Source organism: Maniola hyperantus, chromosome 1 (assembly GCF_902806685.2).
Source record: "Maniola hyperantus chromosome 1, iAphHyp1.2, whole genome shotgun sequence".
In the NCBI taxonomy this organism is placed as follows: Eukaryota; Metazoa; Arthropoda; class Insecta; order Lepidoptera; family Nymphalidae; genus Maniola; species Maniola hyperantus.
The window spans coordinates 818,634-842,343 of record NC_048536.1 but is presented as its reverse complement, the minus strand read 5'-3'; the positions used below and the strand labels follow the sequence as shown (position 1 = coordinate 842,343).

Sequence of the window (23,710 nt, the reverse complement as noted above, 5' to 3'; positions counted from 1 at the left end):
AATCAAGAGCACCAGTTATTCAATATGAATGTGGATGCTCTGATGTACTGCACGCTATTTAAAACCAACTACCAGTTCGCAGACTATAATCCTAGATAAGCGAGGGCAATATTGCGAATTGCGCACGCGCACGCGGTAAAAGCCGCGAGGGCATTGATTGTGGGGCAGTCGCCGTGGGGTATTCATTGTGGACCACACTTTGGACCATTATTTGTGGAGCTCTTGCCATGCTACACTCTATGAAAGCGTTTGGCATTACAGCCATTGTGGTGCTTGGACTTGGTCTTATAGCAGGTAATGGCACCGATTCCGTTGTCTTTCTCTAAACCAAAATTTAGAGTATCTGCATCTTTTTCTTTTTAATATTGCTAAATTGCAGACAAGCCGCCAAGCGCTTACGAGCACGAAGAAACCAATATTGTATGTGTTTTTTCTGTTTGTGTGGAAATAAATAAATAAATAAATAAAAAAGGACGGAACATGAATTTTACATTTAAAGCCTCTAAATGTTAGTGTACGCTATAAATTTAAACAATAGAATCGCGGCTAAAGTCACGAGGTTTGACTAAATTAAATTTAAAAACGCCACGGTCTTGCGCCGCCGCCATCCAGCAGCCTTCTTTTAGCGCACTCTAAAGGTAGAAGAATAAACGTTAGGATATGTTTAAAGCGGTGATTGGTTAAGACGTCAGCCTGAGACGTATTCCTGAGTCTGGGATTCGATCCCGGGCACGCACCTATAACTTTTAGGAGTTATGTGCTTTCTTGCTTCAACAGTGAAGGAAAACATTGTGAGGAAACTTGCATGCCACCGCTTTTTTTTCAATTTACAAATCACATATCATCTTCATCAAGCGATAGACGTCCACTGCTGGACATAGGTCTCTTGTAAGGACTTCCTTCCACACACCACGGTCTTGCGCCGCCTGATTCCAGTGGCTCCGTTTGATGTCGTCTATCCACCTCATCCAAAGCTGCGCTTTCCGGTGCGAGGTCGCCATTCTTGCACCTTGGGACCCCAACGTCTATCGGTTGTACGAACTGTGTGCCCTGCCCATTGTCACTTCAGCTTCATAACCCGTTGAGCTATGTCGGTTAAATTATAATTACATGTATGTGGAAAGCTTGTGCTTGGAGTTTCTCTACGTGATCAAATCAGAAATGAGGAGATCTGTAGGAGAACTAGAGTAACCGACGTAGCTCGACGGGTTGCGAAGCTGAAGTGGCTATGAGCAGGGCACATAGTTCGTACAACCGATAGACGTTGGGGTCCTAAGGTGCTGGAATGGCGACCTCGCAACGGAAGACGCAGCGTTGAAAGACCACCCCCACTAGGTGGACGGACGACATCAGACTAGTCGCAGGGAGCCGCTGGATTCAGGCGGCGCAAGACCGTGGCGCGTGGAAGTCCTTACAAGAGACCTATATCCAGCAGTAGACGTCTATCGGTTGATGATGATGATGATGATGATGATGATGTATGTGGATAGAATGACGTGGCACAATGGGTTGTAGAAATACGAGTCATACAGGTAATAATTATTTGATACTTGTTTTGACTTAGGGGTCATCACCTGGGCAGTGCTCGCGACGGGAGACCGCGGCCCTCCCGCACCGACCCCTCCGGACCTGATAGACCTGGACTGGTGGCAGCACTGCGTCCTCTACCAGATCTACCCGCGCTCCTTCAAGGACAGCGATGGAGATGGCATTGGCGATTTGAAAGGTAAATCTTTGGACAACGGTCTCCATCTACTACGCACGAGACGAGTCTAAATATACATACAAAAAGAAAGGTGACTGACTGACTGACAGATCTATCAACACAAAGCTGCTGTTTCGCATGCAAATAGCTACTATCACGTAGACATCCGCTAAGCGGAATTTCAATTGCCCGTGTAAGTGTATCTTTAAATGAAAATGAATGAAAATGAAAATCTTTTTTATTCGTATAAACTTTTACAAGTGCTTACGAATAGTCGGATGCATCTACCACTGGTTCGGAATGCCTTTCCTGCCGAGAAGAACCAGCAAGAAACTCGGCGGTTGCTCTTTTCAAATATTTGATATAGGTACAAGATTATGCCATGTATAAAATAGTATTTGCAGTCTTGTGCGTTGCTGGAACGAGCTGCAGGTCAAATCCACGCTCTTTTATCATTTAGATAATCTTCAATTGTGTAATATGCTTTTTTCAGGAGCATATTTTTAATAGATTTTTTAAACTTGTGCAAAGGTAAGGGTAAATAGGTAGGTATATTATGTTTTAAGTATATTGACATTAGATTAGACATTGACAAAGATAGAGATTGTAGAATATGATAAAGACAATGAAATAATACTTTCGCATAAATTCTTTTATTATGTTTAAACAAATATGTTCTAGTAGGTAATTTGCAAAAATATTTATATAGTTTAGTGGTCTTAATTGGATGAGATTAAAATACTATATTTGAAAAGTCATTATCACGTAGACATCCGCTAAGAAAGGATTTTTGAAAATTCAACCAATAAGGGGGTAAAATAGGGGTTTGAAATTTGTGAAGTCCATGCGAAAGAAGTCGCTAGTATACATTCATACTAACACTATAAATACGAAAGTGTGTCTGTGTGTCTGTCTGCTAGCCTTTCACCGCCGATTCAACAGATTTCGACGAAATTCAGTACAGAGATTGCTAGCATCCCGGGAAATGACATAGAATACTTTTAATTCCAGAAAATTGAAGAGTTTATCATCTAGTACATATACATATAATTTAGGACAGAGCCCTTGAAAATAACAATTAATACTTTAGTTGTTTGGATATTGCTCCCATTAACACAGCTTCGGGCTAACAACCGAATCATGACAATAGTCGCAATAACTGCGAGCGTTAAATCGATTCAGTTATTATATTCCGTAGGCATTACAACTGATCGCTTAGTACGAGATTTTATGTTTCACCAACATTGATAGTATTCGAGTGTCGAAACACTTCTGCGTTATAGCAAACTGGATCTTAAATGACTTGTTTTAAAGCTCAAGTTTGTCTACATATCGACAGGCAGCACTCCAAGCGGAAACGTTGCGAAATTAAAAAAGTGGCGTTGAATTTTTAACTTTAAATTCAAAGCAATTTAGGTCCATTTTACTTTGACTATGGCCCCGATTCTCTAGTCCCTCTCTAAACTAAATTTAGAGTATCTGCATCCTTTTCTTTTTACTAATGCTAAAAAAGGAACGGAACATGACTTTCACATTTAAAGACTCTAAATTTTAGTGCACAATACAAATTTAAACAGTAGGTTCGCGAGTGCGTGCTAAAATCACGGGTTTTACGATCTAAAAATTAAATTTAAAACTGTCAAACTGTGTCTGTCCTTTTCATATTACATTAGTAAGAAGAGCATGCGAATACTCTAAAATTAGGTTGTGCTCAGAATTAGCCCCATTATTGGCACCGATTCTAAGCACAACCTAATTTTAGAGTATTCGCACCCTCTTCTTACTATTGTAATATGAATAGGACAGAAGCAGTTTGGCATTTCTAAATTTAATTTTTAGATGGTAAAACCCGTGATTTTAGCACGCACTCGCGAACCTACTGTTTAAATTTGTATTGTGCATTAAAATTTAGAGTCTTTAAATGTGAAAGTCATGTTCCGTTCCTTTTTTAGCATTAGTAAAAAGAAAGGATGCAGATACTCTAAATTTAGTTTAGAGAGAGACTAGAGAATCGGGACCAATGTGTTTCGACTCTCGAATTCTAGCAACGTTGGTGAGACGAAAAATCTTATACTAAGCGTACCTACTGTTTACGATTCAGTACAAAAGTGGTAAACTGCGACCGGAATTTCATAATGGCATCCTGTCGATTAACCATTACCAACAGGTGAAAATATATTTACGATTATGTATGACTACCTAATAAGATAAATAAATATTCTAAATAAGCTTCACGCTTTGATTTCAAGTTTCTTTTATTATGCTCGCCCGACTTTATACATACCTACACGTGTAGAAACCAAAGTTATTTTTTATTTTGTAGGTAGTGGTTTTGGAGGTCAGTTTTTTAATTTTAAAAAAATTAAGCTTTTTAGTGTAAGTAGTCATTGCTTGGTACCTACAATATCAATTCACCAGCAAAACTTTCGAAACCCACACGGCTTAGGAGTTCAGTATCTTCCAGCATCAGGATTGAAGAGCTGGGACTTGGAATTGAACAAGAAAGTCTATGCTCGGCATTTACAATATTATTTCACCAGGAACAGCTCCAGAAGTAGCTAAATATCAATAGTTTAGGAGTTATGTACCCTATATTACCAGGGTTGAGGAGTAGGGACTTGGAGTCCAAACATAAAGTCATTGCTTGGTACCTAAAATATGAATTCACTATGAACACTTCCTGAATCTTGATAATTTAGGCAGGCAGTAACCCTGCAGCATCAGGATTGAGGAGTTGGATCCAGATTTTTTTATGGGACCACCATATTCGTCATATCCATCTATCCAACATCATATCCATCTATTTATTAAAATAAATGCAAATCGGTCCAGAAACCTCGAAAAAATCGGTGTACACATACATTTAAAAAAAAAACAAAAAAAAAAACGACTACAATAACCACCAACACTAAAAAGTAAAAAATAATTTAATTTATTACCCGTATATTATGTATACAAGAGTTATTGTAGTTCTATAGTAATATTTTTTGGAGCCGGTGCCAATTAGCCGCACGAACCGTCTATCTACTCTTCATAGTGTTTTGGGACTCCACATTGGCACCGGCTCCAAAAAATATTACTATAGAACTACAATAACTCTTGTATACATAATATACGGGTAATAAATTAAATTATTTTTTACTTTTTAGTCTTGGTGGTTATTGAAGTCGGTTTTTATTTTATTTTTTTATTTTTTTGATTTCACAATTTTTAATGGCCCCATCGTACTAAAATATGATATATTATGCCTAGTTAAAAACCTACTGTTTTAAAGAATCATTATAAATCGGTTCATATTTGGCGAAGAAATCGCGTAACAAACATACAAAAAGACATACATTCGAATTGAGAACCTCCTCCTTTTTTTGAAGTCGGTTAAAAAACTAAGACAAATAATTTCGCGTTTCAGGTATAACGGAGCACTTGGAACACTTCGTGGCAGCAGGAGTGGACGCGGTATGGATGAGCCCCATATTCGAGTCCCCCATGGTGGACTTCGGCTACGACATCAGCAACTTCTATGAAATACACTACGAGTACGGCACTATGGAGGACTTTGAGAATCTGTTGGAGAAAGCTCATCAGCTGGGTATTTGGGTATTTTATCACTAAACTAGATGATGCTTGCGACTTCGTCCGCGTGATGTGAGCCTCAATAGCTCAACCGGTAAAGGAGTGGACTGAAAACCGAAAGGTCGACGGTTCAAAACCCCGCCCGTTGCACTATTGTCGTACCTACTCCTAGCGCAAGCCTGACGCTTAGTTGAAGAGGAAAGGGGTTAGTCATTTAACATGGCTAATATTCTTTAAAAAAAATAGATTTTTCAAAATCCTGTGGGAGCTATTTGATTTTCCGGAATTAAAAGTAGCCTATGTCCTCGGGATGCAAGCTATATCTGTACGAAATTTCATCGAAATCGGTTAAACGAATGGACCGTGAAAAGCTAGCAGACAGACCGAAGGACAGACAGACAGACAGACACACTTTCGCACCTATACTATTAGTATGGATTTTAGCTTATGCCCGCGACTTAGGGTTTTGATAACCGTGGGAACTCTTTGATTTTCCGGAATTAAAAGTAGCCTATGTCACTCTCCAAGTCTTTAACGTGATTTTTACATGAGCAGGTATCTATATCTAGAGTGTAACCAGCAGGGCGATTGTCTAAAAAATGGTCTAAAACCTGCATCAATCATTATTACAATCTCAATTGTTCTGATTGGCTGAATTTGTGCGATTCTTGTTGCAATGACAATGCATTGTGGCCAATAGTGAGCGAGCATTAACCAATCAGATATGACTGCGACCGTGACATTGTAGCTGTCAAACAACCGCGGTAGGGCCACAGAACGCTATTAAAAACTTAGGATTAAATTGTTATACTACCTAAACACAATCCAATACTAATAACCATTTGCCACATTTTGCAGTTTTAGTGATTTAGTATCTGTCAAACCTGCAATGTATAACGTGCAAAACTCTGGTCAATGCTCCACCGGCGTTGACTCCGTGGCCTACCTACGCAACGTTCGTTAACGTTTAGCGGTCAGTCAGATGTTTTATTTGCAATATAATATCGTTAACTTTTACAAAATATAGGTTTGTAAAAGCAAATTTTATTGCTCCAGATTTCTCCGTACGTAAATTGCCTACAATAATTTTGTAAAGTGGTTTTAATAAAAAGAATACCCGGCTGAGTTTGTTGTGGGCTCTTCTCAGACCTGGGCGCGTTTGGAACCCTCGTAGCTTTAGTTTTAAGCTTGCGTAATAATTATCACCACTATATCTTAGAAATCCAACATCTGACCTTCAAAAAGAGTTATTAATTACCTATTTTGAATAAATCATTTGACTTTGACTTTGACTTTGACAATTGCAGAATTTCAATTGCCCGTGTAAGCGTACCTTTAAATAAGTAGGTGTATTATGTTTTAAGTATATTGACATTCATATAGAGATTGTTGATTATGATAAAGATAATGAAAGAATACTTTCACACAAATTCTTTCATTATCTTTGCGCACATGTTTAAATATTTATCTAGTTTTTAGTGGCCTTATTTAGATGTGATTAAAATATCATATTTGATCAGCGATTATCACTTAAGATACAACTATCTGTATTCATCATATGTATAGGAACTACGTCATTATTATCAGAAAAGTAATCACCGAGTCGGTAATGATGATAACACTAATCGGCGAGGCGATAGGGTGTTGATGATGATGATGATAATTTAGTAAGAACCACATGCAATAAACAGGTTCAAACTGGCTAGTCTTTAATCCACAATCACATATCTGTGGCTATCGCAATTTATAAAAACCGGCCAAGTGCGAGTCAGGCTCGCGCAATGAGGGTTCCGTACTACAGTCGTATTTTTTCGACATTTTGCACGATAATTCAAAAACTATGATGCATAAAAATAAACAAAAATCTGTTTTAGAATGTACAGGTGAAGACCTTTCATATGATACCCCACTTGATATAGTCACTCACTTCGAAAGTTGAAAATACTAATTATTAGTTCATGACCACAATTTAATTTTTTTGTGTGATCTAACCTTAAATTCACGGTTTTCAGATTTTTTCCCAAATGTCAGCTATAAGGTGTACCTACCTGCGGACGGCCGTATAGCCGCTAAGTCTAGGTAAACATTTTAGCGTTCAAAAAGTGAATATGAGCAGTTTTATAGGTACACACACACCTAACTAGCTTATCTTCACTTCGACGAAGTTGCAGTAGTCAAGTACTAGTGATAGTACTGATGATACGATACTACAAAAAAAAAATGCAAAAAAAAAACCTATATTTTGTAAAAGTTTACGATATATTGCAAATGCAATGCAATGCAAATAAAACATCTGCGTGACGCCAGAGGTCAATGAACGTTGCGTAAGTAGGCAACTCGGTATACATTGCGGGTTCGAAAAATACTAAGTCACTAAAACTACAAAATGAGGCAAATGGTTATTGATAGTATTGGATTGTGTTTAGGTAGTATAACAATAACGCTAAGTCTTTGCTAGCATTCTACTTCACTTCACTTTGTATAGTAACGACCATAAAGAGGACATTATCTGGGGGCACGGCAGTGCCCCCGCCAAGTCGAGCAAACAAAGGCACAACCGTACCATCGTTTTCTCGAAGCTTAGGTATATTAGGTATGGTATATGGACGGACTGATATTCTTTTTGATATTTAGGTCTAAAGGTTCTCCTGGACTTCGTGCCCAACCACGCCAGCAACGAATCCGAGTACTTCATCAAGTCTGAAGCCAGGGAGCCAGGGTACGAAGACTTCTTCGTGTGGGCTGACGCTCTGCCGGATCCTGATAACGACACTAACAGACTTCCACCATCAAACTGGGTAAATGGAATCTCTTTTTTTCTGATACAAGTGGGCCCTTTTGTTGCGATCTCACCTGATAGTAAGTGATGATTTGCGTGACGTGTAATAATTAATCATGTTAAAAATTAATAAAAATTATATTTTTTTCAAATTATTCTCTTAATAATGAATTCTAGCCCCATAAACTACCGCTATACAAAAAATCAATTCATTTTATTTCTACAATCCAAGACCCTATTGCGGATTCATCACGTCCGTCCATCCGTCCGTCCATCAGTCTGTTAGTGGGCTGTATCTCATGAACCGTAATAGCTAGAGAGTTGAAGTTTTCATAGAATGTGTATTTCTATTGTCGCTATAACAACAAATAATAGAAATAGCCACTATGAAAATTAAAAAATTATAAAGAACTAGCTTATGCTCGCGACTTCGTCCGCGTGGACTACACAAAATTCAAACCCCTATTTTACCCCCTTAGGGGTGGAATTTTCAAAAAACCTTTCTTAGCGGATGTCTACATCATAATAGCTATCTGCATGCCAAATTTCAGCCCGATCCGTCCAGTAGTTTGAGCTGTGCGTTGATAGATCAGTCAGTCAGTCAGTCAGTCAGTCAGTCACCTTTTCCTTTTATATATTTAAAGATAGAATAGAATATATTTTTATTCAAGTAAACTTTTACAAGTGCTTTTGAATCGTCAGGTAGTTTAATTTACCACGTTATTTCTTGCGCTACCAAGTGTTATTTCTTGCATGATGGTACGGAACCCTTGGTGTACGAGTCCGACTCATACTTGACATGTTTTTGTCCAGATCAGTCAGTTCGCTGGGTCGGCTTGGGAGTGGAGTACCAAACGGCAGCAGTACTACCTGCACCAGTTCGCCATCGAACAGCCCGACTTTAACTTCAGAAATCCAGATGTGCAGAAAGAGATGATTAACATTATGAATTTCTGGCTAGATAAAGGTACTTAAACACAATATTTTAAATATCGATACTAATCTATACTAATATTATAAAGAGGTAATGTTTGTAAGTTTGTTTGTAGGGCGTAATCTCTGGAACTACTGAACCACTTCTACTTCTACTGTCACCACTTTATAAGTTAACTAGCTTATGCTCGCGACTTCGTCCGCGTGGACTACAAAATTTCAAAACCCTATTTCACCCCCTTAGGAGTTGAATTTTCAAAAATCCTTTCTTAGCGGATGCCTACGTCATAATAGCTATCTGCATGCCAAATTTCAGCCCGATCCGTCCAGTAGTTTGAGCTGTGCGTTGATAGACCAGTCAGTCAGTCATTCAGTCAGTCACCTTTTCCTTTTATATATAGGAGTTGAATTTTCAAAAATCCTTTCTTAGCGGATGCCTACGTCATAATAGCTATCTGCATGCCAAATTTCAGCCCGATCCGTCCAGTAGTTTGAGCTGTGCGTTGATAGATCAGTCAGTCAGCCAGTCAGTCACCTTTTCCTTTTATATATATAGATTAGTATAACTTCTACTCTATTATAATAAAATAAAATGGTGATAAATATAACTACTTAGTACATTATAAATACTATCTGTCCCGGCTTACTCACGTGTATAGTCGACGTTAGCCCGACTAGTTTCAAACCCATACCCCGTATGGGTTCGAAACTAGTCGGGCTAACGTCGACTACACACGTGAGTAAGCCGGGACAGATAGTATTTATAATGGAAATCACTCACGGTAGTTTAAACGCTAAAATACTTAGTACATATTAAAAAGTCTTTAAAAAGTCCTGTTCTACTTTTCAAAGGTGCGGATGGGTTCAGAGTAGATGCCCTCCCCTATCTGATGGAAGCAGACCCCGCAGACCACGGCGGGGGCTACCCCGACGACCCCTTGAGTGGTCGAGCAGAGTTCCAGCCCGGACAACTGGGCTACAATGTCCCGCTCTACACGAAGGATCTTCTTGAACTGTACGATCGCGTACACGAATGGCGAGGTTTCGTGGATAGTTACTTGCAAGCCAATGGCGGAGACACTCGGTAAGATGGCAAAGTGAAAATCAGAAATGAGGAGATCCGTAGGAGAACTAGAGCAACCGACATAACTCAAAGAATGCGAAGCTAAAGTGGCAATGGGCAAGGCACATCTTCTAAATATATAAAAGGAAAAGGTGACTGACTGACTGACTGATCTATCAACGCACAGCTCAAACTACTGGTCGGATCGGGCTGAAATTTGGCATGCAGATAGCTATTATGACGTAGGCATCCGCTAAGAAAGGATTTTTGACAATTCAACTCCTAAGGGGGTTAAATAGAGGTTTGAAATTTTGTAGTCCACGCGGACGAAGTCGCGAGCATAAGCTAGTAGTTCATAAAACCGATAGACGTTGAGGTCCCAATGGCAACCTCGCACCGGAAGACGCAGCGTTGGAAGACCCGGAAGACCCACCATTCTGTGGACGGACGACATTAGACGAGTCGCAGGGAGCAGCTGGATCCAAGCGACGCAAGACCGTGGCGTGTGGAAGTCCCTACAAGAGACCTATGTCCAGCAGTGGACGTCTATCTATATTTTTGGTTTTACAAAAAAGGGCAATACGTGCAATTCATAATTTAAAACCGCGCGATTCCCTACGAGAGATATTTAAGGAAATAGGTATTCTTACAGTAGCTTCCCAATATATTTACAATAATATAATTTTTGTACGACAAAACATTCACAGTTACAAAAAAATCAGTGATCTCCATGATAGGCAAACTAGAAACAGAAATAAGCTCGCTACTCCTGCGCTCCGCCTCTGGAAAGTGGTAAAGTCATTTGTGGGAATGAGTGTAATATTTTATAATAAAATTCCACAAGCAATTTTAGACTTGCCTTTACACAATTTTAAAAAATGTGTTAAAAGTATGCTCCTAAAAAAAGCATATTATACAGTCGCAGACTATGTAAACGATAAAAAAGCTTGGATTTGACTCGCTCCAGCAATGCACGGGGCTGCAATGGCTTGTATAGTACGGTATAATAACATTGTAAATTGAAAAATTAAAAAGAGCAACCGCCGAGTTTCTTGCTGGTTCTTCTCGGTAGGAACGGCATTCCGAACCAGTGGTAAATTAAAACTACCTGACTATTCATAAGCACTTTTAAAAAGTTTACACGAATAAAAAAACATTCTATTCTATTCTATTCTATTCTATCGGTTGATGATGATGATGATATAAAGCTACTTAATGACCATAAACCATATTATACTAGTGGCGCCCCCAGAACTAAGTCAACAAGTCCTTGTTACAATTTCAATTATTGAGATTCGTTGAATTCTCGTCAATCTGTATAAACTGGTAAAAGGCTGTTGCCCTGCTGTAATAATGTATGAACAGTTTGTTATAAAGATAGAACAGGCAACGATAAAACTTTTAATAAGGATCTTATAACGGGCACGCTAGGTATAGGATCTTATTACTCAAGAAATAAGATACACTTTCCGAAGTGAGTCTAGGTTTCTGGAGTCAAACTTTCCAAGTATACAAGTTTTACAATCTACTATAGCTTATGCCCGCGATTTTGTCCGCGTGGACTACACAAGTTTCAAACCCCTATTTACCCCCTAAGGGGTTAAATTTTCCTTAAAATTAAAAATCCTTGCACCGGATGCCTACGTCATAATAATAGCTATCGCATGCCCAGCCCAATCCCTCTAGGCTGTGCGTTGATAGATCAGTCAGTCACCTTTTTTCATAAATAAAAATGTACCTAGATACTAATATAATAATAATTTAAATGCAAAAATACGGGTATAAAGTAACCTTATATGGGTAGGCATTAGCTATTATACATATTAATAACACTCATAAAGTACATAGTAAAACAAAATCTTGAAACAAAAAAAACTCCTTTGTGGCTCGCCACGCGCTTCTTCTTCTTCTTCTTCTTCTTCTTCTTCCTTACCTTATCCCACGCTACGTGGGGTCGGCACAACATGTCTTCTTCTTCCACTCGTTCCTGTCATCGTCAACGTATCATCCACTTCTTTTTCACGCATATCCTCTTTCACGCAATCCATCCACCTTTTCTTTGGTCGTCCTCTCCTCTTTTTTCCTTCCACATGCATACTTAACATTCTTCTAGTGACATGGCTTTCTTCCCTCCGCATTATATGCCCATACCATGCCCCTCATCTTTTCTACCACTGGCGCTACTTTCAAACTACCCCTTATATATTCATTCCTTATCTTATCCATCCTTGTCACACCACACATCCATCTCAACATTGGCATTTCAGTCGCATGTACTCGCCTTTCATCCATCCCTTTTACCGCCCAACATTCTGAACCATACAATGTGACAGGACAGGCTCGCCACGCGCTTCATCGGGTTTTTCATTTGTTTCAGTGTGATATTCTCTGAAGGCTACGCGAACATCTCCATGACGATGCTGTACTACGGCAACGAGGACGGAGACATCGGCGCACACTTCCCCTTCAACTTCGACTTCATCAGTGACCTCTCCAACACGTCCACGGCCAGGGACTTCGGGTACACCATCCTGAAGTGGCTGACTTATATGCCTCATGGAGCCGTTCCTAACTGGCAGGTATATACTTTGACATGGACGGAGACATCGGCGCACACTTCCTCTTCAACTTCGACTTCATCAGTGACCTCTCCAACACGTCCACGGCCAGGGACTTCGGCTACACCATCCTGAAGTGGCTGACTTATATGCCTCATGGAGCCGTTCCTAACTGGCAGGTATATACTTTGACATGGACGGAGACATCGGCGCACACTTCCTCTTTGTTCAGGATAGCCGCGGTTATCCGGCCGCGATGAGAAGGTCGCGCGTCGGCAACGGCTCGCGTGTTACGCGACCGCGTACAACTAGCGGGCCACACACTTTCATACACGCGATTTAAAGTGACCATGTCAGACGACTGTGTAACTAATAATTGTTCTCTTCACTAATAAATTACTTATAACGTGGAATACAGTGCATTATTATTTTGGACGCCGAGATATCCCTCAAGAATACGTGTAGGGCACTTGGCTCCGCTATATGGTCCTTCATCACCAAAATGAATCAACGACGTTTGTGAAGAGAACAATACCTGGACGCAGAAGTTCATCGCCACGTACATCATTCCCGCGACTCCTGGATTTTTTGTGGCTTTCGGAGTGAATAGTGCTGAGTTATATTTTAGAACACCAGCATAAATTCTCGGCCATACATCTCATACAACAGGATAGTGGATTAATAATTATAATAATTATTGTGTACTGGTCTTAAGACGTCGACAATCCAGTTTGAAAACGCAATATTGGTCAAGAATTCATCAACAAGACAGTGAAGATATTAATTGTGTTGTGCTCAAATTTGGTTCTCCGGTGTGAACATTGCTGAGTCATTTGTTGGACATAGCTGACATACTTGGACTTCAAACAAAGCCAACCAAAAAGGAATTGTCAAGAGGATAGCACAGAAACGTGAGATCGTTCCATTATTATCCTTCTTATTCATCCTTATCGTCCTTCATTGCCATTAGTTACATTTACTTATACCATTTTTTAATAATGAGTAAAAGAATTCATATCATCAATTGCGTAAATAGTTAAACATTTTTAGTATAATCGTATCATTAGAATCATAAATTAGTGATTCATCTTCATATTTCAAGTATATCACGCATAATAATTCATTAAAGTTCACAACAAGTCATCATTTTACATCATATAATAAAATTTATAAAGACTGTTGTATTTTATTTTCAGTGAATTTATTCTTATAAAGTGGGTAATTTGAAAATCATACGTGCCTATAGTAGCAAAAATCAACGCCTTACATAATTTTATAGCAATTTTTAGTAAATTAATTTTCACTGTTGTAAAAAAATTACAAATGTGACTAGAATATTATTGCTATTGTACTTCTGACAGGCGTCGAATTTTTTCATACTTTGGTTAGGTAGGTGAAACGCCTTACATAATTTGATAGCAATTTTAAATTTCAACATTTTACAAAATTTTCGTAAGTGAGAAAAAATAACATTGCCATCATAATTCTGACAGGCGTCGAATTTTTTCATACTCTGATTAGAATTTTTTTTCAAATTCAAAATGAGTGAACAAAAACAATTAAAACAGTTAATTAAAAAGCGAGCTATTATTAAAGGGAAGCTTACAAACTTCAGTACTTATTTAAAATATCTTAAACAATGTGAGGAAACAGATCCTATTCAAATTCAAATCGAACTTCAATTGCGGTTAGAAAAGTTAGAAGCTTTATACGATGAATTTGATAGTTTTCAGAACGAGATAGAGGAGATATCTGAAGCGATCGAGGATGAATGCAAAGAGCGTCAAACATTCGAGACGCTATACTATTCGCTCGTGTCTTCCGGTCGAGCTTTGATCGCGAGCCATCGTAAACTATCGATGCCGTCCCATGACTCCATGGTTGCGACAGACGCTGAGGATTCTTCAGATATAAACAAACGTAAGGTTGTTAAGCTACCTAAAATAGAATTGCCACATTTTAATGGCGACTATCATCACTGGCTCGGTTTCAGGGATACATTCAATTCTTTAATTCATTCTGACGAAAGTATTGACCCGATTAGTAAATTTCATTATCTGCGCGCTTCACTTAAAGGAAATGCTGCGTCAACTATATCAGGATTGGATTTTTGTGCAGACAATTATCAATCAGCATGGAAAATCTTATGCGATCGATATGATAATAAGCGACTTCTTGAAAATCATCATTTGAATTCGCTTTTAAAGATAGATTCTCTACAAAAAGAGTCAAGTGCAGACTTGCGTAATTTAGTAGATGCAATAAATAAAAATCTGAGAGCTTTAGCCAATTTAGGTCATTCAGTTCAACATTGGGACATTTTAATTATTCACATTATGTCTTGTAAATTAGACAGTGTTACCAACAGAGAATGGGAAACTCATAGGAACAAATTAAAGGATTCTCCAACCTTAGATATTTTTTTAAAATTTATTTCCAATAGGGCTAATGTTTTGGAGACTCTTGACACTACTAAACAGGATACCATAAAGCAGGATAATATTAAACATATTGTGGTGAATAATAAACCAAAAAGTCTTCTTGCTTCTACGAGTAAAACTAAATCAAATTCGTGTCCACTATGCAATCAAGAGCATTGTCTATATAAGTGCGAATCTTTCAGACTCCTACCAGTAGAAAGTCGAATTCAGAAAGCTCTAGAATTTAAAGTTTGCATGAAATGCCTTCGATTTGGCCATTCAAAAAATAAATGTAGATTTTCTAATTGCAAATACTGTTCAAAAAAGCATAGCACATTATTACATTCAGAATCCATTACTTCTCCTGCTGTCACTGAAAACGTAGCCTTATCAGCCAATAATCAATCGCATGACTCCTCGTTTACAACTTCAACTGTTTTACTTTCCACAGCCTTGGTTAAGGTACTTGATAGCAACGGGCAGTCGCATGCTGCCAGAATCTTGCTAGACAATGGGAGTACTACCAATTTTGTAACGAAGGACTTCTGCAGAAAGCTGAATCTCAATACGGTTTCAGCCAAATATAAGGTAACTGGTATAAATAATCAAGCTCTGTGTGGTACAGAGTCTTGTTCAGTTACATTCGAGTCTTATATTGGTTGTTTTAGGACAGGTATTGATTGTATTGTTCTGCCAATCATTACCACTCCACAACCATCGACAAACATTAAATTGCAAGATTTACAAATACCCTCAGGAATTTGCTTAGCAGATCCTTCATTCCATATTCCATCCACTATAGATATTTTAGTAGGAGCTGATATATTTTGGAGTGTGATCGGCACCAATCGCATCTGTCTAGGTAAAAATAAACCTACTCTTTTTGAAACACAGTTAGGATGGATTGTCTCTGGTACAGTGCGAACAAATAGTAAGAACGATAACATATGCATGCTAAGCAGTAACTTAGATTTTGATCTGTCACGCTTCTGGGAGTTAGATTCCATATCTTCTAAGCATAATTTAACCCCAGAAGAACGAGCGTGTGAGGAACATTTCATGAAGACCACTAAACGTAAACCTGATGGACGTTTTATTGTCTCCTTGCCTCTGAAGGAATCTCCCGAAGTTTTAGGAGATTCGTATCAAATGGCTAAGAGCAGATTTCTATCTTTGGAACGCAAGTTGGCGAGAGATTCCAACATGAGACAACTTTATGTGGAATTCATGAAAGAATATCTGACCCTCGATCACATTACAGAACAAAAAACTTTTAACAATAAAGCTTGTTATTTACCTCATCATGGTGTCTTAAAAGAATCCCGCACAACCACAAAGCTCCGCGTCGTTTACGATGCGTCCGCAGCTACCAAGTCTGGAAAGGCGCTAAACGACATTCTAAGAGTTGGGCCAACAGTACAAGACGATTTACTGTCTATACTGCTGCGTTTCAGACAACATAAGTACGTCGTTACTGCGGATGTAGAGAAGATGTACCGCCAAACGGAAATTTTCGAACAGCAACGCGCACTTCAACAAATTTTGTGGAGATTCGATCCCTCTCATCCTCTTAAAAGCTACCAGCTTAATACTGTTACTTATGGCACAGCTTCAGCGCCTTATTTAGCCACAAGATGTCTTCTTCAATTAAGTCATGAGGCAAAGGATCCAAATGTTAAACGTGCGATTCGTCATGATTTTTACGTTGATGACTTTCTGTCTGGTCATACAACTATAGAAGACACTGTATCTTTATGTCGTGGAGTAATGAGCGCTTTGTCATCCGCTCAATTGAATCTGCGTAAGTGGTACTCTAACCATCAAGATATTCTGCAAGCAATTTCTGGTGAGGCAAAGATATCGGGATCAGTAGATCTCAGCAGTGACAACCTCTCTAAAACATTAGGGTTAAATTGGAAATGTTCGACGGATGCTTTATTGTTTTCCATTGACATTCCTTCAAATGTCACTGTTAAGAAACGGCATATTTTATCAACAATTGCACAAGTTTTTGACCCGCTCGGTCTAGTTTCACCCTGTATTGTGGAAGCAAAAATCATAATGCAGCAATTGTGGATAAATAAGTGTGGTTGGGATGACTCAGTTCCTACACACATAAGACAGGCCTGGTTTGAATTTGCTAATTCATTACCACAATTAAATACAATACATATTCCCAGATGCGTTACCTCAAATTCACCCATTGATATGCAGCTTCACATATTTACAGACGCATCGGAGAAGGCTTACGGCGCATGCATTTATATAAGATGTTTAGACAATGATGGTACAGTAACAACTCATTTGTTAGCATCCAAAAGTAAGGTAGCTCCAATAAAAACCATTTCTATTCCCCGATTGGAGCTTTCGAGTGCACTACTTGGAACGAGATTAGGCATAAAAGTATTAAATTCATTGACACTTCAATTTAGTAAGTGCATTTTGTGGTCTGACTCCACCATTGTCTTGGGCTGGCTGGGCTCTTCTCCAACTCACTTGAAGCCCTTCGTTCGGCATCGAGTGTCTGAAATACAGGAAAGTTTCGCAGATCATGAGTGGCGTTACGTTCCTTCCAAAGAAAACCCGGCAGATCTCGCTTCTCGAGGTTTAAAGGCTGACGCTCTTGGTAAATCGTCGTTGTGGTGGTCAGGACCGTCTTTTTTAAAGTCTGATCAAATTAATTGGCCAGAAAAACCTAAGCAGGAAATCCAAGTTTCTGACTTGCCAGAAACTGTAGTCAAATGTTTTCATACTACTGATGAAACAAACTCTTTTTCTAAATTGATAAGTAATTGTTCGTCATTGTCAAAGGTACAACGCGTTACAGCACTCATTTTTAGATTCATCAACATTTGTCGCAACAGATTTAAAAGGGTTATCGGCAATATAACAACGATTGAGTCTAACGTCCGTAGCCAGCATTCACCGGCAGACACGATCGAAGAGGGTATTCATTTCTCTTTTATTCCTGCGTATATCCTATATTTTGGGGACATTTGGGAAAGCGCGGTAAAGTCCGTTAAACGCCATTTAAGACGAGTTCTCGGTTTAACTTACTTGGACTATGAAGAAATGAACACTTTGTTGATACAGATAGAAGCAATTTTAAACTCCCGTCCAATTACTCCATTATCCGACGATCCTTCTGATCTTTACCCACTCACTCCAGCACACTTTCACGCATATCCTCTTTCACGCAATCCATCCACCTTTTCTTTGGTCGTCCTCTCCTCTTTTTTCCTTCCACATGCATACTTAACATTCTTCTAGTGACATGGCTTTCTTCCCTCCGCATTATATGCCCATACCATGCCCCTCATCTTTTCTACCACTGGCGCTACTTTCAAACTACCCCTTATATATTCATTCCTTATCTTATCCATCCTTGTCACACCACACATCCATCTCAACATTGGCATTTCAGTCGCATGTACTCGCCTTTCATCCATCCCTTTTACCGCCCAACATTCTGAACCATACAATGTGACAGGACAGGCTCGCCACGCGCTTCATCGGGTTTTTCATTTGTTTCAGTGTGATATTCTCTGAAGGCTACGCGAACATCTCCATGACGATGCTGTACTACGGCAACGAGGACGGAGACATCGGCGCACACTTCCCCTTCAACTTCGACTTCATCAGTGACCTCTCCAACACGTCCACGGCCAGGGACTTCGGGTACACCATCCTGAAGTGGCTGACTTATATGCCTCATGGAGCCGTTCCTAACTGGCAGGTATATACTTTGACATGGACGGAGACATCGGCGCACACTTCCTCTTCAACTTCGACTTCATCAGTGACCTCTCCAACACGTCCACGGCCAGGGACTTCGGCTACACCATCCTGAAGTGGCTGACTTATATGCCTCATGGAGCCGTTCCTAACTGGCAGGTACATACCTGGTCATGGGATGGAAATACTACATTGGCTATTCTTTTATTTGGTCTGACAATTAGTGACAACGTCTCGGGCTACGTCCACGGGGTCTCTTTCCTCCAATATTTCCACGTTTTTCAATGTTCCTGGCGTTCTTTCTTGCGATGAGATCGAAGAACTCGAGGGTTCTCTGCATATAGCAGAGGCTTTAATAGGGTCCCGTTTAAGTTTTAAAACCTTTTGTTGTTATTATGTTGTAGACTGGCAACCACGACAACAACAGGGCGCCATCGCGATTCCGCGTGAACATGGTGGACGGCCTCACCAGTCTCAACATGCTGCTGCCGGGCGTCGCCGTCACATACCAGGGCGAAGAAATTGGTAGGTCTTCATCATCATTATCAACCGATAGACGTCCACACTCCACCGTTGAAAATATGTCTTTTGTAGAGACTTCCACACGGCAAGGTTTTGCGCTGCCGCCATCCAGCGGCTCCCTGCGACTTGTTTGATGTTGACTATCCATCTAGTTAGGGGTTGCCAAAGGTGCGAGGTGACCAGTCTAGTAGGTACCTTGGGACCCCAACGTCTATCGTTTTTTCGAACAATGTGTCCTGCCCATTGCCACTTTAGCTTGGCAACCCGTGTAGGAACTTCTTGTTTTTCCAGGATAAAAAAAAGCGCTGGCATCAGCCAGTTTATGATACTGATATCATCATCATCAACCCATCGCCGGCTCACTACAGAGCACGGGTCTCCTCTCAGAGCGAGAAGGGTTTTGGCCATAGTCTACCACGCTGGCCAAGTCTTCACACTTCTTTGAGAATATTATGGAGAACTCTCAGGCATGCAGGTTTCCCCGCGATGTTTTGCTTCTCCGCTATAGCAAGTGATATTTAATTACTAAAACGCACATAACTCCGAAAAGTTAGAGGTGAGTGCCTGGGATGGAACCCCCGACTTTCTATTGAAGGCGGACGTCCTAACCACTAGGCTATCAGAGCTTACAATACCGATATGAGTAATTATTATATCCCATCAAAAACATAACATGTTCAAAAATCCAAGTCTCGCAATGTACCGCAAAAAGTTTTGAGATCCAACGTAAAACCAAGTCGGTTAATTTATTCAGTACCTATAGCTATGAGAGCATATCAATCTTGCAAATATGCAATCCTGTCAGGTATGAGAGACGGTTTCGTCAGCTGGGAGGACACAAGGGACGTGGAGGCGCTGCGACGCGGCGACAACGAGACCTACCTCCTGTACTCCAGGGACCCTTGCAGGACTCCGTACCACTGGGATAATTCCACCAACGCCGGGTTTTCCACTGGAAACGAAACATGGCTGCCTATCGCTGAGGATTATGTAGAAATTAATCTTGCTAAGCAGAAGGAGGATGCCCGCAGTCATTTCAAGGTACATTGACTATTGTAATGATTTGAGGCTTATTTAATGGTTTAAACAAATAAAGGAGAATGCCAGATCCTGACCCACCAATTTACACACAATATAAATTAATGATAATTATCCTAGTATTAAATAACCACTTAAAAATTAAAAATTGTGATTTTAAACTTGCATGTTTTTATCAGTTTCACAATTATAGGTAAATTGCATATAACCTAGAATCATTATATGACTTAATCTTAGATTTATTGAAGCAACTGATAATATATTTGATTGCTTAAAATACACATTACTTCGAAAAGTTAGAAGTGCGTGCCCGGGATCGAAGCCCAATCTTCCGAATAGAAGGCGGATGTCTCTACCACAAGGCGATCATCATGATAAGAGAAATCTTAACAAGAGAATATTAAAGTTAATAAAGCTTAATCTCCACAGGTCTATCAAGCACTAGTAAAGCTGCGGAAGGAAAAGACGCTATCACATGGCGAGTACTCAGTACGAGCCCTCTCGAACAGAACATTGTTCCTGGTGCGGTATTTAAGGACATTCGATACAATAGTGTTGCTCTTCAACGTGTCGGAGTTGTCTGATACCGTCGTACTGAGCAGGGTTCTACATCTGGAACTACCAGCTACAGTTGTAGTGTCTAGTATACACTCTACAAGGGTTGCAGGGTAAGATCCTTATTTTTTTATTTTTTTCATTTCGCTAGCTCGGAAAGGCTTTTTTGTCATTTAAAATCTGCGTGGAAAAGTCGTTTTTGAACGTTGCCATCATACGACGAGCACTCCGTAACAGAACATTGTTCCTGGTGCGGTATTTAAGGACATGCGATACAGTAGTGTTGCTATTCAACGTGTCAGAGTTGCCTGATATCGTCGTACTGAGCAGGGTTCTACATCTGGAACTACCAGCTACAGTTGTAGTGTCTAGTATACACTCTACAAGGGTTGCTGGGTAAGATTCTCATTTCAATTCTTTTTAAAACACTGCGTGACCTAACCACTTGTCTGTGAAAAAAGCAGTCAATTTTGGCACGGTGTGAAAATGGACTAGGCACTTAAGTTACGGAGTTTTAGGTCATACGAGCTTTATTGCACACACGTTTGTACAATAAAGTATTGCACACACACACACACACACACATACACACACACAAACAAAAAGATAGAAACTAAAGTACGCGACAGGCCATTGATAGAGCGGGTGACGTGCGGGGTGTTGGTCGTACATCGCCTCTGGTTGAGATCTATAGAGCGCACTTTGACTTTGCTCGGACTCAAGATTGAGTTAAAATGAGACAGATTTATGTGAGAGATATTGCTCTGTTTAGTTTTAACTCTGTCTTAAGTCTAAGCAAATTCAAAATGCGCTTTATAGATCTCAGCCTTATCAGTTTTTCGGACGTTAAACTCCTTTCCTTAACGTCTATCCTTTCTTCGTCTATATAATAAATTCCTTTAACCTTATATTTTAAAGAATTGTTTTCCAGAGTTGGCTACTAAATTGATCATATTTTTACTTTTCAGTGACACAATCGAAGGGGAGACGTTGACTCTTGCGCCAGGAGAAGCTATCGTCCTCAGAGCGAAACCAGTTTCATGACACGTCAACTTTTTAGTGCTTAGTTTTTAAATATTTGAAGTAAACTTTTGTTAAAATTGTAAATTATTGTACATAATACTTATTATTATTATTAGTTATTTAATTTAAATTATTTTTGAAAGGAAAATTAAGTTTGTAAGCTTTTTGGTAGGCACATATTTGTCAAAAATAAAAATTATAAAAGAAATATCCATAAAAGCTTCTGTTATTTTTCTTATTTACTTTTATGGAGTTTCATACATAATTCAATCTCTATATAGAGGGGGGGGGGGGGGGGGGGGGGGCATTTGCCCTTTAAAACATCATACTTTACAAACGTATCAAATGATGTTTCCACATGTATTGTCACAATTTTATTTCACTACTTTGTCGGCGTGATTAATATTTATACCTACCCATGCCAAATTACAGATTTCTAGCACTAATAGTCTCTCAGATTAACCGAGGACGAACGGACGGACAGACGGACGGACATGGCGAAACTATAAGGGTTCCTTGTTTACTACGGAACCCTAAAAAAAAGGAGGGTGGAATTAGATTAAACAACTTGAAAACAAACAGTGCAATAAGCATTTCAAGAGTAGCACCGTTCCTTTGAGGAAGTATATAGGTACCTACACCGTTATAACATAGTTCAAAATGGCCGACACAAAGCAAAACCTTACCGAGCAGGACTGAGAGCATATTTTGTAAAGTTACTTCGGATCGGATCTCGTCAAACTACTTACCTATATAGCTGTGCCACAGCTTAGCTATCATACAGATCAGAATCTATGGCCGTTCAGGGAACAACGCACGGGTGGAGATGCGCGGGGACGGCGACGGAACCGGCGTGCGCGCAACCAACCTCACTTTCGCGTCGTCATCCAATACGAGCGCCATGTCATTTTATTTTGTAAACTAGCTTATGCTCGCGACTTCGTCCGCGTGGACTACACAAATTTCAAACCCCTATTTCTCCCCCTTAGGGGTCGAATTTTCAAAAACCCTTTCTTAGCGGATGCCTACGTCATAAAAGCTATCTGCATGCCAAATTTTAGCCCGATCCGTCCAGTAGTTTGAGCTGTGCGTTGATAGATCAGTCAGTCAGTCAGTCAGTCAGTCAGTCAGTCAGTCAGTCAGTCACCTTTTCCTTTTATATATTTAGATTTAGATAATTAAATAAATGGTTCTAAAGAGAATATATGGATTTATTGAACTGAGAATAAATTCTTTACGAGCCAGCCCATCTACACAATATTATGACCGGCGAGCACCGAACAAATGGTCCTTCGAACCGGATATGAACCAATGGCCGTAGTAACTAAAGAAGGCTTATATAAAGTATTCCACGTTTTCGACAAGATCAGCTAATCGATTTCGGAACGATCTCACCTGATGGTAAGCAATGATGCAGCCGAAGATGGAAGCTGACTGACTTGGAAGGGGTATGGAAGTTTTAATTAACCCAAATCTACTCTTTATTATAGACACAATTTACCGAAACGCTAAATTGCTGGCTTTGCTGGGTAGTAACTTTGGTAACTAACTACGGCCGATGCCTCCACCCGACCAGACCAGAAGCAATTTAGAAATTATAAAGTCGTGCTGGAAATAGAGCCTAGGACAAGACCACAGTTGACAGTGCTCAACATTAAGCCAGGGAGGTTAACTCAACTTCCGCTTTTGCTTGGGCCACATTAAGGTTAACGTCGCCCCTAAACGCCATAATTATCACTTATAATACCACAAGAGCTTCAAAATTATCGGGAAATGCCAGATAATTTTGAAGCTCGTGTGGTATTC

The 23,710-nt window shown here is 39.7% G+C and overlaps 3 protein-coding genes across 3 annotated transcripts in view; 2 read left to right on the top strand and 1 right to left on the bottom strand.

Annotated features, from left to right (window-relative positions):
* Positions 1-23,710, bottom strand: part of loaf (lost and found) — a 113,651-nt gene that overhangs the window by 62,036 nt on the left and 27,905 nt on the right. The window lies entirely within an intron of this gene.
* On the top strand, positions 142-22,111 carry LOC117987368 (maltase 1-like). Its single transcript, XM_034974406.2, has 11 exons — positions 142-294; positions 1,565-1,726; positions 5,115-5,294; positions 7,913-8,076; positions 8,871-9,024; positions 9,843-10,074; positions 12,431-12,632; positions 19,171-19,291; positions 20,094-20,329; positions 20,756-20,994; positions 21,850-22,111. Exons 1-11 carry the CDS (start codon positions 228-230, stop codon positions 21,923-21,925), a joined length of 1,833 nt encoding a protein of 610 aa, XP_034830297.1. The 5' UTR covers positions 142-227; the 3' UTR covers positions 21,926-22,111.
* Positions 12,840-18,881, top strand: LOC138402314 (uncharacterized). The gene is made up of 3 exons (XM_069498516.1): positions 12,840-14,531; positions 15,483-18,146; positions 18,583-18,881. Exons 1-3 carry the CDS (start codon positions 14,153-14,155, stop codon positions 18,879-18,881), a joined length of 3,342 nt encoding a protein of 1,113 aa, XP_069354617.1. The 5' UTR covers positions 12,840-14,152.